The following is a 16,124-nucleotide window of genomic DNA, read 5'->3' as shown; positions in this document are numbered from 1 at the left end:
AAGGTCAAGTGCTGTTTTACATCGATATTGTGTGCATTTGCCATTTCAAGAATTTTTGCGCTATTAGCACTCAGAAGATCATATCCGATTAAAATACTTCAGATGTCAATGAGAAAGGACTGATATACTGTGAATTTGAACAGCGATGCCCTCGAAGATACACTTTGGGAGCATCCGTATTTGGTCATCAGACAAAAACATTTGAGAGGCACACAAGAACGCACAGAAAAAAAACTATCACGTGGAAGCTTTATTTATTTTGTGGATTTAAAACAGTCCTTAGTCACGGTCGGCCATGTCTGGCAGTGTGTATAAAAACGTTATTCGCACGAGACGATGAGGTCTTGTGCGGTAGCCCGTCTTGTACCCAAGTAAAGTCAATAACAAAGAATCCCGTGCTCCTCGTCGGGAGTGCGCGCAGTTTCTTCTTCGCACGCCACTACGAGGTCAAAGAACGCCGATTGGTCGAATGACAAAGCCTGACGGTGCTTCTTGTCAAGAGCCCCCTTCTTGTTCCGAGATGATATATGAACTCACCCTCGTATGTGCGACGTTTATTAAGGCGAAAGCCTTAGACGCCTCATCAAACGCGAAAAGTGACCGTCGGCTGCGTCAACACGAGCGATGCAAAAAATCATCATCACGTGATGACGTCACCATGACGTCACAGGCCGCCTACACTTTTTGTAGCCACCATGACGTCATAATGACGTCACTATAACGTGAGGTCACATGATTACCTCATCGCATGACATAGTGTCGCTTGGTCAAAGGTGCGCCGATCACGGAGGCAGAGATGACGAGGGGGGGGGGGGAGGGGTTATCAATAGGGGTGTGCGAATATCAAATTTTTCGAATACGAATCGAATACGAATATCCACCTTCGAATTTCGAATCGAATATCGAATATCAAAGGAAAAATGCCTCCACAGTAACGATATTTTATTTAATATGTAGCTATTTGAAGGAAAAAAACACTAACACCCTGACTGGCAACACAACACACACTGCTATCTCCATCACACAATGTCCAGGCTAGCACAATGCACATCACAACACAAGCAAATATCTCGGCACAATGAAAATAATGAATACATGTTATCATAAAGAAATATGAGTTGCTCCACATGATCAGGTAGCAGGCGCTCCCTTGTAACAGAGAACCCCTCCCCCACCCCTGCCACTGAAAAGGCACGCTCGCTTGGAACAGAAGTGACTGGTATAGGGAGTTACATGGGGCAAAGTTTTGCCAGACTGGGGTATCTGAAGGTGCCTATACAGTCCGCCACCAGTCACATGGGTGACTGTCTTTCTTCAGAAGTGGTCCCGCATAGTGAACGAGTGGGAGTGCGGCACGTTACGACCGCATAATATTGAAAATGTACGGTTACATGATCGCCAACAACGCTGCACGTCGGAGATGCACCAGCAATAAATCATACATATTGGGGCGCTCGTCGCAGGCAGATATCGTGCCTCCGTGTACTTACGATGTTTATCGCTCCTCTCGGCAACGTTTTTTGCGATACGAACGCAGCAGAAATGTGGAAGACGAGTTATTTTATGCATGATAATCGAATCGCATATTCGACTTTTCGAATATTCGAAATTATCGAATATTCGAAACTTTTCGAATACACGATTTTCGAATCGAATACGAATATTTCGAATGTAATATTCGACGAATATTCGAAACTTTCGAATATTCGCACACCCCTAGTTATCAATGCAATCGATTGAGAAGAAAAAGAAGGTGGATTTCGCCTTCTAGTCGTCTTAGGCAAATGCAGAGGGGACCGCGTAAGTTTTTCGTCGAGCTTCCATTTAGGTTACGTCGAGCGCAGAATCCCAATAAAGAAGGGCGTACGGCAGGGAGACACAATCTCTCCTATGCTATTCACCGCGTGTTTACAGGATGTTTTCAGGGCCCTAGATTGGGAAGAATTAGGGATAAGAGTTAATGTAGAGTATCTCAGTAACCTGCGATTCGCTGATGACATTGCATTGATGAGTAACGCGGGAGACGAATTACAGCTCATGATTACTGAACTGGATACGGAAAGTAGAAGAGTAGGTCTGAAAATCAGTATGCATAAAACTAAGGTAATGTGAAACAATCTTGGCAGAGAACAGCGCTTTGCGATAGGTGGCGAGACATTGGAAGTTGTAAAGGAGTACGTCTACTTAGGACAGCTGGTAACCGCGGAGCCGAACCATGAGAGTAAAATAACTAGAAGAATAAGGATGGGATGGGGCTCATTTGGCAAGCATTATCAACTCATGAATGGTAGTCTACCACTTTCCCCCAAGACGAAGGTATATAACATCAGAATCTTACCGGTACTTACCTACGGAGCAGAAACCTGGAGACTTACAAAGAGGGTTCAACTTAAATTGAGGACGACGCAGCGATCGATCGAAAGGAAAATGATAGGTGTAACATTAAGAGACAAGAAGAGAGCAGAGTGGCTCAGGGAACAAACTGGGGTTAAGGATATCATATAGTTGAAATCAAGAAGAAGAAATGGATATGGGCCGGGAACGTAGCACGTCGGCAGGATAACCGGTGGTCATTAAAGGTAACTGACTGGATTCCAAATGATGGCAAACGCGTGAGGGGGAGACAGAAAATTAGGTGGGTAGATGAGATTAAGAATCAATCAACCCGGTCCTGTGCTTCTTAAGAAGAAGCACAGGACCGGGTTGATTGGCGGAACATGCCCTGCAGTGGGAGTAGACAGGCTGATGATGATGCTGTTGATGAGCGCAGAGTGATCAAACGGTGGACAACGGACGAACTTTCATTCGATTAATGGAGTTGATGAGAATTAGCGGTAAAAAGGAAATCGCAACTCCGTGGGCAGGTTTCGTGGCGGCCGTGCACTTGTTCCACAGATATATTTAACGCTCTGTTCAGAATGTCATTTAAGTATAGTTTGCGGTTGTATGTTCATTGTGTAGATTAATACGTGGCTGCCACTTTCACGAGGTGAGCAGTCATTGATGTATACGCATGTATTTTCGCTTTCAATTACGTTATTCTTGCGGCATTTGGTGTGCGCTCAATGGATGTCATTGCTTGATTACCTAAGGTAAGCAGTTTAGCAGCGATAGCGAAGACGAGGCGCAGCGAGCATGAACATTGATTCGTGCTCGCCGCACCGCATTAAATAATTAACTAATTAATTATCTTTTAAATTAATTATTTAGTTTTTTATTAAATTAATAATTAAGTAATTATTTGTGAACAGCATAGCATTCGCTTTTGTGGGGGTGGGAAGTCACGTAGAATGGTCGCAGTCGGAGAAAGTATACCGATTGGTCCGGTCCAAGGAGGTTTAAAATAATCCTGGAGTCAAAGCACTCCCAACTTCTTAGCTGCTGATGTGAAGCCAGCATTTGCCTCTACGTCATAAACATAAGCTTTCCGTCTGATGAGTCTCATGTGATTCCCACTTAAAGACCAACTGCCTTTTTCCTGCTAACGTATTGCTAGGTTAATTAATTACAAAATAAAAGATCACTATAACACAAAGAGATACGTTGATTTGATCAGTGTCTGTCCAGTACAATTTGTCGTCTTAAGCTCGTAGGGTGTGTGAGAGAAATGCTACTTTTCCTTCGCAGTAATTGTAGTAATAGTAACAGCGTCCATACTAACAGCGTAGTTTCCTCCGTTTAACCTGTTCTCCGCCTCTAATATTTTGGCGGAGGTCTGGTTTGATCTTCGAGACGTCCTGTACACTCCACCACGTTTTTTTTTAAAATCTCCTTGGTCCGATATCTTTAAAATTGAGAAAAAAAAAGTGCGAACCTTACACGAGCTTATATGGCTGGTGGCCTTGCGGCACAAATAAGGCCTGTACATCATTCCGTGAATGCAATACTTGTATACCTTCGCAATTACGAAAATTCTGCAACTCTCAAAGCAGCAGGCACATATTATTAGTGTGGTGGGCTTACATGTCAGGTATTTGACACCATAACTGCAGGGTTTCATTTTATCAATGCGGTCCTGTTGATATGTTGGCGTGGTTCGCCCTTACAAGGAGTTTTTAATATTTATTTGGCGAAATAAATGTATCCCTATATTTTGTACTTAGAATGTTTGAAACGCAATTTCACCAATAACACATTGGCACTCATTTCCTAAGAGAATTATTTTAACACCACTGAAACTGCTGCATACGCTGTTGTGTTTCCGGGTCCCTACCCACTTGTCATACCCCTGTCATTCATTTTTTAAAGATACCTTTAAACGAATGTTACCATTTTCTGTAGATACGCCCATTCGAAAGCGTAGCTCGCAAATGTACAGTGAAACGGGCTCTGCATAACGCGTGTAATTTATTGTTCGGATTAAAGAGCGCGCATAGCCGCATTTATCAGCCGCACTGCTTTGCAAGTTTTCAGCGGCCTCTGCCCTTTCTGCAGGTGCATCAAATAGCACGTCGTTTGTGTGATTGAACGGAGTGACTCGCTACGTGCCGTCAACTGTAGTACTTGGAGTAATAAATAGACCGCTTAATCGGGCTTATGCTTATGTATAGTTTGTCACATGGTTGTGACGGTAATGAATCAATCAGTCATACCAGTGAAGGTAGGGTCATTTATTGGGCGACCTGCTCCTGTTTGACCCCCACTAAGACCTCATTTATTAATTTAGACGAGAGACGTTGCACTTATTTTGAATTTAACTAATGCCTCGCACGAAGCATCCGCACATCGGGAGTCTGTGAGTAACGAGAGACCCACGCGGTAGAGGCACGTGCGGGACTTGAGAGGTCGGAGTGATTGCGCGCACCGTGAAATTTGAGCAACTGAGCACGAGTGAGGTGTGTAAAGCTTCCCACTCATTACAAAAGCGCTCTGTCATCATTTCTCATAATGACCGTGCCTTCTTTTTTCCTTCGTGAAAATTTGAGGCGTACGTATAAAAAAATATACATAACGACGGTGGGTTGGAAAGATAATTACTAGCACAAAGCAGCGAGAAATTATGCCGTTCCTCTGCTGTTATGAAAGCGTTTCGGTGCTGGCCACTTTATTTGTGCAATGAAATACAATTGGAATCAGTACTGGTCCTCATTTCTTTATTTTGTTGCTTTCACAATGACAGTCACACAAGCAGTAGCATAGCTGCAGATGCACGATGTTAGCGACCTGGCGTATCGGTAGGTGGAGGTTGTTTTGTGAATTCCAGAAAATTGGCGTACAACTCACTCACAGCACTCGAGCGATCCAGTGAAACGTAGTGACCTGCTAATAGTACATCGGCATACATAACAGCTCCAACATGTTTTACATATCCAAGGAGTTCAAGAGAAGAATTCTTTTTGCGGTGCCAAAGCTCACGTCGCGTTTCTAGAAACGTTTTATTTCCGCGCCATTGCAACTTCTTGAAGGACTCCGCAAGGTTGACGGCCGGGAATACGGCGTCCAACTGCGCTGCGTAGAAAAGAACGTGTGCCCGATTTAGAACGTCTACAAAGTGTTCTCGGTGGTCTTTGAAAAAGTCGTTTACGGCTAATTGCACTGATATTTGATACCTGGTGCCATCAAGCACCCTGGTGGGAGAAACGTGAATGATCCTCTTGAATTTAGTACTGTTCGCGTAACGATAATACGCGTACGTTTCCTTGGGTCTCTGAGGAACGACAATGCTGCCATGGTGAGTGAAACCGGTTAGAATTTCGAATAAGCTTTTCTGACCTTCTCTACGCAAGTTAAGAACGGTCATGCTCAGTAGCATGGAAGCGTTCATATATTTTCCAGCCTCAACTAACTGGTAAATTTTGTTAAATCTATTGGAAAACATATTACGACTACACTCATCGAGAAGTGTTGTGTAGTAAAGAAAGTCCGTCGAGTTGATGATGTCCAGCAGAGGAAACAGGAATCCGGCGCCTAGCATCAGCCCTTTGAACCGCAGAGAAAGGTCTTGAGGCTTTTCTTTTATCAACTTGTGCGCCACTCCAACGGTTGATCTTGCTGAAAAAAGAAAGCAAGCGTGCCAATAGTTAGGCCTTCAACAACGGGCTAAGGTCAAACGAAATTTTGTAAGCGCTTTGAGACCGCCTGTATAAACAGAAAACGACCCTCTCGATGTAATCTCTCTTATTCGTTCATTGGAAGTACTCCTGTTACTTGAGCCACGTTCTAAACTCTGCAGGCGGTGCGTAAAGTATGCAGTGTTTTGCAGCAGCGAAAACTTCATTTAGAAATAGTACCCTTTGCCTAAGTGCTACAGCGACCATTCGGAGATGGTTCTTCACTGCGTAGTTGTTTCATTAAGCCAGCAAGTATTCGCTGCAAACATACTGCTAATGATTTATCAAGGCGAAAGCCTTTCGAGCCTCATCAGACGCTGGCCCTAATAAATACACGTGCGGTATAAAAACTCACGCGACCTTTATAAAAATCACGTAAGATTCGAACCGGAATCGAAGCCGATTATTCTAAGTGGCAGTCAACTTCGCTGCCACAGAGCGACGCCAGTACGTGTCACCGCTTTAGAAAAATAATTGCAGCTTCGCACCAGTGGTGCCAAGCCCGAAGGAAGAGCGCATCTGCGCGGTCTTCCTTGTTTCTCTTTATTTTTTTCTTCCTTTCTTCTCTTTCCGTTTCTTTCTCTCTGTTTCTTGCTACTTCGTTCTTTCTCTCTCTATTTCTTTCTCTTTCTCACTTTTCCTATCTCTATTTCTCTTTGATGCCTTTCATTCTCTGATTCTCTGCTTCTTTCTCTCCTGTTCTTTGTGTCTCTTTATTTCTCTCTTTCTTTCTCTTTATGTCTTGATCTGTTTTTTCTATCTCTTTCTCTCTCTTTCCATGTCTTTGTCTGTCTATCTTTTTATATCTTTATTCCCTTTATTTCGCTCCATTTTTCTCTCTCTTTTTGTTTCTATCGCTTTTGTTTATCTCTCTTTATTTTCTCTATCTCTTTCTTTCTATATCTTGCTTTTTCTCTCTCTCTCTTTCACATGCTCCATTCGCCGAGCAGAGTTTTCGTTTAACGCCCGCACCTGCTGTACTCGGCAGGGGGGCTTTCCCGATTGCTGTGGCGCATACCCACCTGTGGAGTTTTGCACCGCGGAGCATAATTTACCGATAGCTTAAACAGTTTCGCGGTTAAAAAGACACTATAGAGTCATAATGTCGGTCAAGGAGTCATCGTAACCGATGTAGTATTACATGGCAGAAGCGTAGAATCGCTGCAGGCGTCACACCATGCTACTGCGTAACGATCGAGGGGGGTGTTGACAGCTGCTAACCTATTTAACAGGACTGAGCTTTAATTCATCATCATCATGATCAACCACAGCCTCAACAAAGACGCTGGCCTTGAAAACGTGGCGTGTGGCACAAAAACCCACGCGTCCTCTCGAGTACCGATGATGATGATCATGATGGCTTTCGCCTAAGGGTCGTCTTAGGTGAAAGCACGAGCGGTCTTGTGAACTTTTCCTTTTCAAATGTTTCAGCATTTCTTCAAGCATATTTGAGACATCTCCTTAACTTCGTCGGGTCATTGCTAAGATCTGCTTTGAAGTTACTGAAGGGAACAGTATTTTTGACATATATGGGGCTTTTGACATATGAAAGGGCCCATTTTTATAAAACGCTTTGGAAAGTGCGGATCCACAATAAAGCTTAGTAAAAACTGAGAACCGAAACCAGGCCAGCTATTGAGAAGGCGGTGAGCACGGGGCTCGAATACGCCATCGCGTTCTACTCTTGAAGGCGAAGGTCAAGCGTCCTCCAAGTTTTTTTAATATTTATTTTATATATATCTTTCTCCATTTTTGGGTGACGGACAAGGGTAATTTCTCGCTCACAGAGAACGACACCGACGCCGACGCGCAAACTTTTTCTGTGAAACGAGCTCTTTAACGCTATCGCTGTACTATGTGCAGTAAATGTGTGTGGATGATGTTGTCGGGCACAAATACTTAGTTTGTGTAGCTACCCCCTCATAGTGAAGTCTGGTGAGTTACTACACACAAGGTTTTCTCTTCCTTGTTGTCGACACGATGGAACAATATTGTAGAAATGAAAGAATGCTGAAAATACTAGATTTGACAGAAGCCATGATAATTACAGAACATCAACAATTTGGTGTAACACGTTTACAAGGACGTTTTAAGATGGGGCACCTTAGCATTGATGCTTAGTAATGAAGGTTCTGTACGTTAACTAGCTAGTTAAACATCTGGTATGCTTGTGTGCGCGTAAATCTCGTCATTACGAGGCTTTATAAAGCTCCTGTTCATTGCCTAGGGCGCTCACTTTGCCAAAAAATTAACCTTCCGTCTACAGCATTCAGCTTCGGTCACTGAACATTTTTCAGCTGCTTCAAAGCATACGTGTAATATAAGCATCATTTTTCTAGCCGGCATTCACGCAGCAACTAACATACTTAGGAAAGCATATCAATAACTTGGTTAAATGAACGTAATGTGTGGTCGCAGAATTCGAAATATATTTCGTTTTTTTTTTATTCTCCGACGCCGTGTTCAATATCATTTGACCTCTAGGCCTGGCGTTTTCTTTATTTTTTACCTACTGGACACTTGACGAATAAGTTGCTGGGAGCACGTTACCTCCATAGGATTCGCCGGCGATGTAGAGATCTCTTCCTGCATACTCGTGAAATATTTGCAAGAATCGTAGAAGAAATTTTATGACGTGGTTGGAAGCCTCTTTCAGAGACGTTGGGTACTTTCCTTCTTTGTCGAAGCTGTATCCAGATCCAACAGGCTGGTCCAGGTAAATAATGTTGAAATAATTCAGAAGAGTGTGTTTCCTGTAGTACAGATTCCCTGAGGCAGCGATGCCGAGTGGTCCATTCTCCAAGAACTGGCCAAATAGGGACGATTTACCGGGTCCGCCTTGCAGCCACAAGAGAAGGGGCTTTTTCATATCGTCCTATAAATCAAAAATATATATTTTCCATTAAATCAACGATTTCGCCGAGAAGCGAGATGCTGTTCTAATTCTCGGGTTTTTATACTGCGCCTAGTAGTACATGTCGGAAGGCCTTGCAGATAGTGATTAAAACGTACTTGTGGGCTAGTTGGTTGGTCATATTCGCGATAAACGGCAGCGCACACCGGGAAGACAAATACACAAAACACGAAAAAAGGACGACTCAGCGCTTGTGTCGTCCGTTTTTCGTGTTTTGTGTATTTGTCTTACCCGGTGTGGGCGCTGCCGTTTATCGCGAAGATAGTGATTGTCAGGATTCTAAAATAGCTTACCACTAGGCACCTATTTCTTGATACTGCGATGTAGAATGTCCGAGCTATTATCAAGAGGCACGAATAAAGAAATCGTAGTCATTGTGTTTTTCTACCCAGCCTTAGTGTCTCCGTTTACTATGTAAACCCGAAAACCAGATAATATGAACCTTCCTTCGCTTCCTCAGGGGTTATCTTTGCATTCCTGTTTCTTAGGTGTAACACAATGGAGAACAAAGTGCCAATGAAAAATCTCAGAATGGGTTGTGCTGCATTGGGCATAAGAAATAAATATTTTTTTCAGTTAGTATAGAGGCTCTTGCGGTATCTAATGAAGCGGCTGCAATGGCAAGATAGCGTTAACGGGTTGAGGCGTCACTTTTAGTTTTCGGTAAAAGCCAGTGTTTTCCCGTGCTATGGCGAAGCAAGACCGGATCAACTGACCTGTTTATTAAGACTATCTGAAGAAGAACATATTGTCGAAATTTTCACGGCAGACTACGAGGCTTCTTCCTAATTTTGGTCCCCGTGTAGCCATCGGCGTTGAGACGCGTTGCTCACTGACGCCATATTTTTATGCTGATGGGCCATCGCTTAATAAAGAACGGGTACAGCTAGTAGAAGCACGAGTAAATGTAAAGGAAGGACAAGCCAAGTCTGCATTTCTATGCGTCAAAACCAGTATATGTTCATGAGACAAGCCTACATGGCGTTTTTGTGAATTTTCACAACGTGTTGTTTTTTTTATTGTGCATTGAAATCTAAGTACATCGGGCTCATTGCATTTCACTCCGTTCGAAATGCCGAAGTCATGGCAGGGAATCGAACCGGTGTCCTCGAGCTTAGCAGCGCTACACCACAGCCGCTATAAGCTGTACATCGCGGTGTTGGTTAATAACGCGATTTGGCGGCCCTAGTTTGCTCTCTAAAGAAATATGACAGGCAATTTTGCCAATAGGCGAAGTATTTATGAAATTATGGCAATAAAAACGTACTACGACCGTTTCTTGACACTCCGAGCCATAAAGCACAAAAATGTTGAATGTAAGTTGTTTTTTTCAAACGAAAAGTGGTATATTCACGAACGGGTAGAGAACTTGCATGGCAGTGACTCACCTCCGACTTAATGTGCAAGAAAAACAAATAGAACAACTTGATGTCATCAACAGGAATATATCCAGAATACGCTCTCAGCTTCTCGCAAGGCGGTGGCAGGCAGACTCGGCTGATTTTTCTCAGCTTAGCCAAGTCATAACTTGATGGATATAGCAGATCGGTTTCCAAGAAGGCTTCTTTATAAGTATCACTGCAATAAGATGAGCAAAACACATTTCGTGTTACTCAGCAACAAAAGCTGCCATACGTTGTTATTCACAAGAAAACATGAGCGTGGCACGCAAGTCATGCTGTACATGACATGCGGGTCATGACTTTCATGTTAACTCGTGTTATTTATGTTCGTTACACAGTCACGTCACAAGGCACCAATCTTGGTGTATATAAAGCTAGCGAAACGGCCGCCAGCGCACCATGAGCGTGGCACGTAAGTTATGCTGTACATGACATGCTTGTCATGACTTTCATGTTAACTCATGATATTTATGTTCGTCACATAGTCACATCGTAAGATACCAATTTCGGGGTAGATCAAGCTAGCGAAACGGCCGCCAGCGCACCATGAGCGTGGTACGTAAGTCATGCTGTACATGACATGCGTGTCATAATTTTCATGTTAACTCGTGTGTTATTTATATTCGTCACACAGTCACGTCACGCAATACCAATTTCGGGGTAGATCAAGCTAGCGAAACGGCCGCCAGTGCACCATGAGCGTGGCACGTAAGTTATGCTGTACATGACATGCGTGTCATGACTTTCATGTTAACTTATGATATTTATGTTCGTCACACAGTCACATCTTAAGATACCAATTTCGGTATATATCAAGCTAGCGAAACGGCCGCCAGCGCACCATGAGCGTGGCACCTAAGTCATGCTGTACATGACATGAGTGTCATGATTTTCATGTTATGACTTGTTGTTGATGTTCGCAATACAGTCATGCTACGCCATACCAATTTTGGTTCACATTCGATTAACCAAGCGAACAGGAGAGCACAAAGACGTAGGCGGCTAGATAGATAGATAGATAGATAGATAGATAGATAGATAGATAGATAGATAGATAGATAGATAGATAGATAGATAGATAGATAGATAGATAGATAGATAGATAGATAGATAGATAGATAGATAGATAGATACGCTCAAAGTCGCAGAAGTTCGCTAAGAAATGGTTCGCATTTACAAGACTTGTGCATCACTGTGTGTTTGTCAAAACGTCGTTTACCGAAAGGGGACTTCGGTAACTGAAAACGGGAATATCATTAAAGCTGTTTACATGAAGTTTGCACGCGTCAGCAAGAATAAGACATTGCTGGTGCACAGGCACTTCATATACGAAGGGGCAGCCAGACAAGACCTTGCACTTTCGTGATGCTCACTGGACCTGCCGTTCAATGGGCCCTTCCGCATATGCACCGGCTGGAAGTAGACTTCGCCAAGACTCAACAAATACGCATGCCAAGCAAGCACACGCGAGAAGCGCTTATACGGTCTGGTTGCTTTGCCTGCCAGTGTTAATTTTAGGCACTGCTTACTTGCTGCACGAATTAGCCCCTATCAGTCAGGCAACCATTAAATTTTTCAGTGCTGTAGCAGGAATGACGAAGCTCAGGAAAATTGAGCTCTTGTGCGTTGCCCCGTTTCAACAGTAGCCAATCTATTAGCCGGCCAGTAGCTTACGATTACCTGATTCGCACTGCATTGAAGGATTGGCTTCGACCTCTGTACGGTAATCTCGCTGATGCTAGTTATGTACAAAGAAGAATTGCCGCAAAAATAACACAAAAAAGTTTCTAAATGGGACTCATGCAGATAAGTGGGGTACGAGTAACCCTTATTCCTCTGGACCTTGGTACAAAACCTGCTAATAAATACAGATATGATTACGCTTCAGGTCCTAGATTTGACCATTGGTCACGTGCCTGTATAGTTGCAGGGGTAGCGCAAGCCATCTCACCAAAGGAGTGGCGCATCAGCTTTTCTCAGCGTTCTAGCACTCCCATGGTCGACGCGACTTCCTGTGAGACCCCTGTTGTGATTTTTTGTTCCGTACAGAAATGCTTGCTCTAGCTTCACGCTCTTCCATAGCAGTTCGTCGAACCATCTGGTCCAGCGAGTAATAGAGTGGCAACAGAAGCAAAGCTACACTCGCTTTGTTGCACAGTTAGACATTCAGCACCTATCCATTGCTCTCATTAAAAAAAAAAAGCTGAATGCCATTGCAGGTGTGAATGCAAGTGTGAATACGAAATTAAAGTTCTGTACCTGCGAACTTCGACACTGGTGCAATATAAAACATTAAATGGAGTGTTACCGACATCGAGGAAATTACACATTGTAAGGAAAACATATAGACCACAGCTGTTGTACCGCATAAGAACCGGCTCCGCTTACACTCCGGCTTAGTCTTTTAAGACTGGGCGATACGCTTCCCCGTTTTGTGCCTTCTGCGGTGAGATCGGAGACATTGTACATTTTATTTGGCTTTGCCCGCAGTTTGATGTGGAAAGAGCAGCGATCGTCCGCACCTTGCAAAAAGATTGTCATAGGCACCGGACATTTGAAGACGTCATTTTTTCTGAAGGGCCAGCGGCAACGAGGAGGAGCGTGCAACGAATTTTGTTGGTCTTCCTGCGAGACACTGGGCTGTTCAACACTTGATGACGTACTCCTACAATTCAGGAGATGCTCAGGCGGAACAATTGCCGGCCATGCAGGCCAGGCTAACCCTGCCTGCTGCAACATCACCCCCACCACCACCACCACCACCTATAGACCACAGTAAGGATGTCACGGAAGTAAGAAAAAAACCGCCCCCCGTTTCTACAAAAGTCAAGAACCCACGACTGAAGCCACGAGAAAATTTTCCCCGTTATCAAAGACGTGTACAAGACCATTGAACTGAACACTCCTGTGACTTCTGTAATTTTGTTACATGGAAAACGACAGTTTACTGCACAACATGGCCTGCAAGAGAAAATTGCCATCCAGTGCCTTGTAACATAAGTATCTGTATAAATTTCCTTGTAGCCTCGCGCTACAAATGCGTGGATGATACATGTCTCTTTCATCAACATTCCTGTTACTTCCGATTTCTTCGGAACAGTTTTGCCATATCCCACATACATGCTGTGGGATATGGCAAATTAGCCTCCTTTCAATGCAGACATTCACGAATACGTACGTTTCTAATCATAAATGTACCGGTCGGCCATTTGAGGAAAGATCAAGATGTTACGCAAATATATTCAAACTAAATACACAGTGCATGTCAATTTTGCATTTTTTGATCGATACTTGCAGTCGCATAAGGAACCGTGACAGGAGAAGCATGACCATGACATGTGCAATACATGCCAGCAATGTAGTAATGGTAGAATAATAGTAAACATAGGCAAATTAATGAAGCGACATGTGCGCATTAGAGAAATCACTTCTCTTGTTAAGAAAAAAAAAAACAAAAAAAATTAAAGCAGTTACGCACTAGTGGTGCCGAGCCTGAAGGAAGTGCGGTGCTGGGCAGCCTTCTTTGTTTCTCTTCAGTTTTCTCTTTCTTTCCTTCTCTCTTTCTTTATTTTTTTCTTTTCGAGTTTTTTCTGTCTTTCTTTATTTTCCTTTCTATTTTTTCCTTTCTTTCTCTCTCTTTCTATTTCTCGCTTCCTTCCTCTTTCTTTTCTATTTTCATGCGTGGTTTTGCATGGGTTACGCCAAGCGACGACAGCACACGACCGCCCGGGCACTTGAAGTGCTCCGCGCTTGACATCATCATCAAGGCGCTCGAAGAAAAAGAGGAAGAAGACTTCTCCTTATCGCGAGCGCGCGCTCAGCATGCTACAGATGTCTATGCCTGTGTTACGCCAAGCTACATGAGACGACGACAGCATACGACATAATGCGACAGGCCCGGCCCCTAAAGTGCTCCGCACTTAAAATTTAGGCTTTTGTGTTACATGAGGTCACTTATAGGATAGTAAATAACTGCAGGCTTTTGTGAATCACCTCAGGCAAGACGTTCGAAAATAACATAAAATCGTGATGAAAAAAACATGGTGCACGATGTGAAATACCGCAAATTTGGTAATTCTCTTATTTATAGGCGATATCTTAAGTGTCAAGCGCAGATTTTTCTAGATGGCGGTAAATCGGGCTAGTTGGTTGCTCATGATCGTAAAATAACAGTGCAAAAGACGACGGACGAACATACAGAGACACCTTTACGATCATGAACAACCAACTAGCCCGATTTACCGCCATTGTGAAGTCCATCTCTAGTTTTGCGGGCTCTTGCAACTATGTTCCTTCTGACCCTCCTCGAACAGTATCGCTCATTGCGGTGGCTGTGTGCCGTTCTCGCATGCTCTCGTACCATATCAAACAGAAACGTCTCCCGAGTGACGCCCAGGCCACGCTGTTTGCAGATCTTGTGCCTTCGGTGGGCATGCCGCCAGAGTGCTCAAAATCATGCGCTCAGAATGGCAACGACAAGCACGGCTACATCGGAACTACCTTTTCATGCAGCTTCATGGTCAGCGCTCGTTTGTCTCTGTGTGTTCGTCCGTCGTCTTTTGCGCTGTTATTTTACGTTCAAGACGGGACAAGCAGGGGACGCACACAGGCGCTAATTTTCAGCAAATGATTTAGTTGAGGCCTGATCACATACATTTATACATTGAAAAAAAAAAAAAACAATGCTGAGGCATGCGCAGGTACAGTTGCATTGCGGAAAACTAGTTCTTTGCTTGTCGAATATAGTGACGGGGTACTAACGCAATCCCGACCAAGCCTATGAATAGTTGCTGATTCAATCATTAATCGAGTAGTTTCGTCAAAGTGCCTGCGCACAATGAAAGACTCATCAAAAAGCGGAACGCATCCACACGTGGGACAATATGTGGCTAACCAGCCATCGCTATCTTTCCTTGCATTGTTGCAATGTTCCCTGAGGCTGTCATTAAGACATCAACATGTTTTCTCTACGTAATGTTTACCACACGATTGCGGGATCTGGTAAACGCGATGTTCACTCGCAAAGTAATGCATAGAGAATCGCTCCGCCACTTACGTTTTATTTACGTATTTGCACTGCAGATAATATTGCTGCGCAGCGAGGTCTGGATCCACGCGAAGTTGCTCACCATCACAATTAGAAAGCGTCAGCGCGATGATCCAAGCAAGTACCACTTCGTAGAGGTTCATTTTTGCGTGCACCGCCAGACAACCGTGCCGTACAGACTAAGCTCACAACGAAAGTGTTACATGTACAGGTTTGTTGTCATCATTGCTTACATTGAACGAAAAGTCATGGGGCTATAAATGATAGAGGATTGTCGAACAAGTAAGCTTCACAAAAAAAGTGACGACAAGTCCCGAAGGAATTTTTCACATCCCACCGTGCAGAGGAAAGGTCTTTCGAAATATCGCACGCCACAAAAGCTCAAACGTCATATGCTGCTTTTTGGAACACCTGTCTGTTTTGAGGTTATAGACGTTGCTGAATATCGCCATTTATCGTACTAGTGGTATGCTTATCGCAATTCTCAAGCGCATTTATGAGAGCAGCGAAGATGAATTCATGGAAGTAAAAAGACCGAAAATTCAGGAGCGCTTCTCTAATAGGCGAAATGGGGGCAAGCGAAGCTTTTCGCGGCCGTGCCGGACAGGAACGCCCGCGCGCCTTTCCAGTCCGGCCGCGGCCTGACGTACTGCTTTTCTTTGTTTTACTCTTTGTTTGTTTGTTTCTTTCTTTCTTTCTTTTTACTTTCT

The 16,124-nt window shown here is 43.7% G+C and overlaps 1 protein-coding gene across 1 annotated transcript; it reads right to left on the bottom strand.

The window, feature by feature from the left end:
* Nucleotides 1-5,086: 5,086 nt before the first annotated feature.
* LOC119372068 (probable serine carboxypeptidase CPVL) lies at nt 5,087-15,629 on the bottom strand. Its single transcript, XM_037642523.1, has 4 exons — nt 15,424-15,629; nt 10,353-10,542; nt 8,601-8,925; nt 5,087-5,991 (listed from the first exon to the last, which is right to left on the bottom strand). Exons 1-4 carry the CDS (start codon nt 15,555-15,557, stop codon nt 5,156-5,158), a joined length of 1,485 nt encoding a protein of 494 aa, XP_037498451.1. The 5' UTR covers nt 15,558-15,629; the 3' UTR covers nt 5,087-5,155.
* Between the last annotated feature and the right edge of the window lie 495 nt (nt 15,630-16,124).

Source organism: Rhipicephalus sanguineus, chromosome 10, assembly GCF_013339695.2.
Source record: "Rhipicephalus sanguineus isolate Rsan-2018 chromosome 10, BIME_Rsan_1.4, whole genome shotgun sequence".
NCBI lineage: Eukaryota > Metazoa > Arthropoda > Arachnida > Ixodida > Ixodidae > Rhipicephalus > Rhipicephalus sanguineus.
This window is presented reverse-complemented; position numbering and strand designations above follow the sequence as displayed.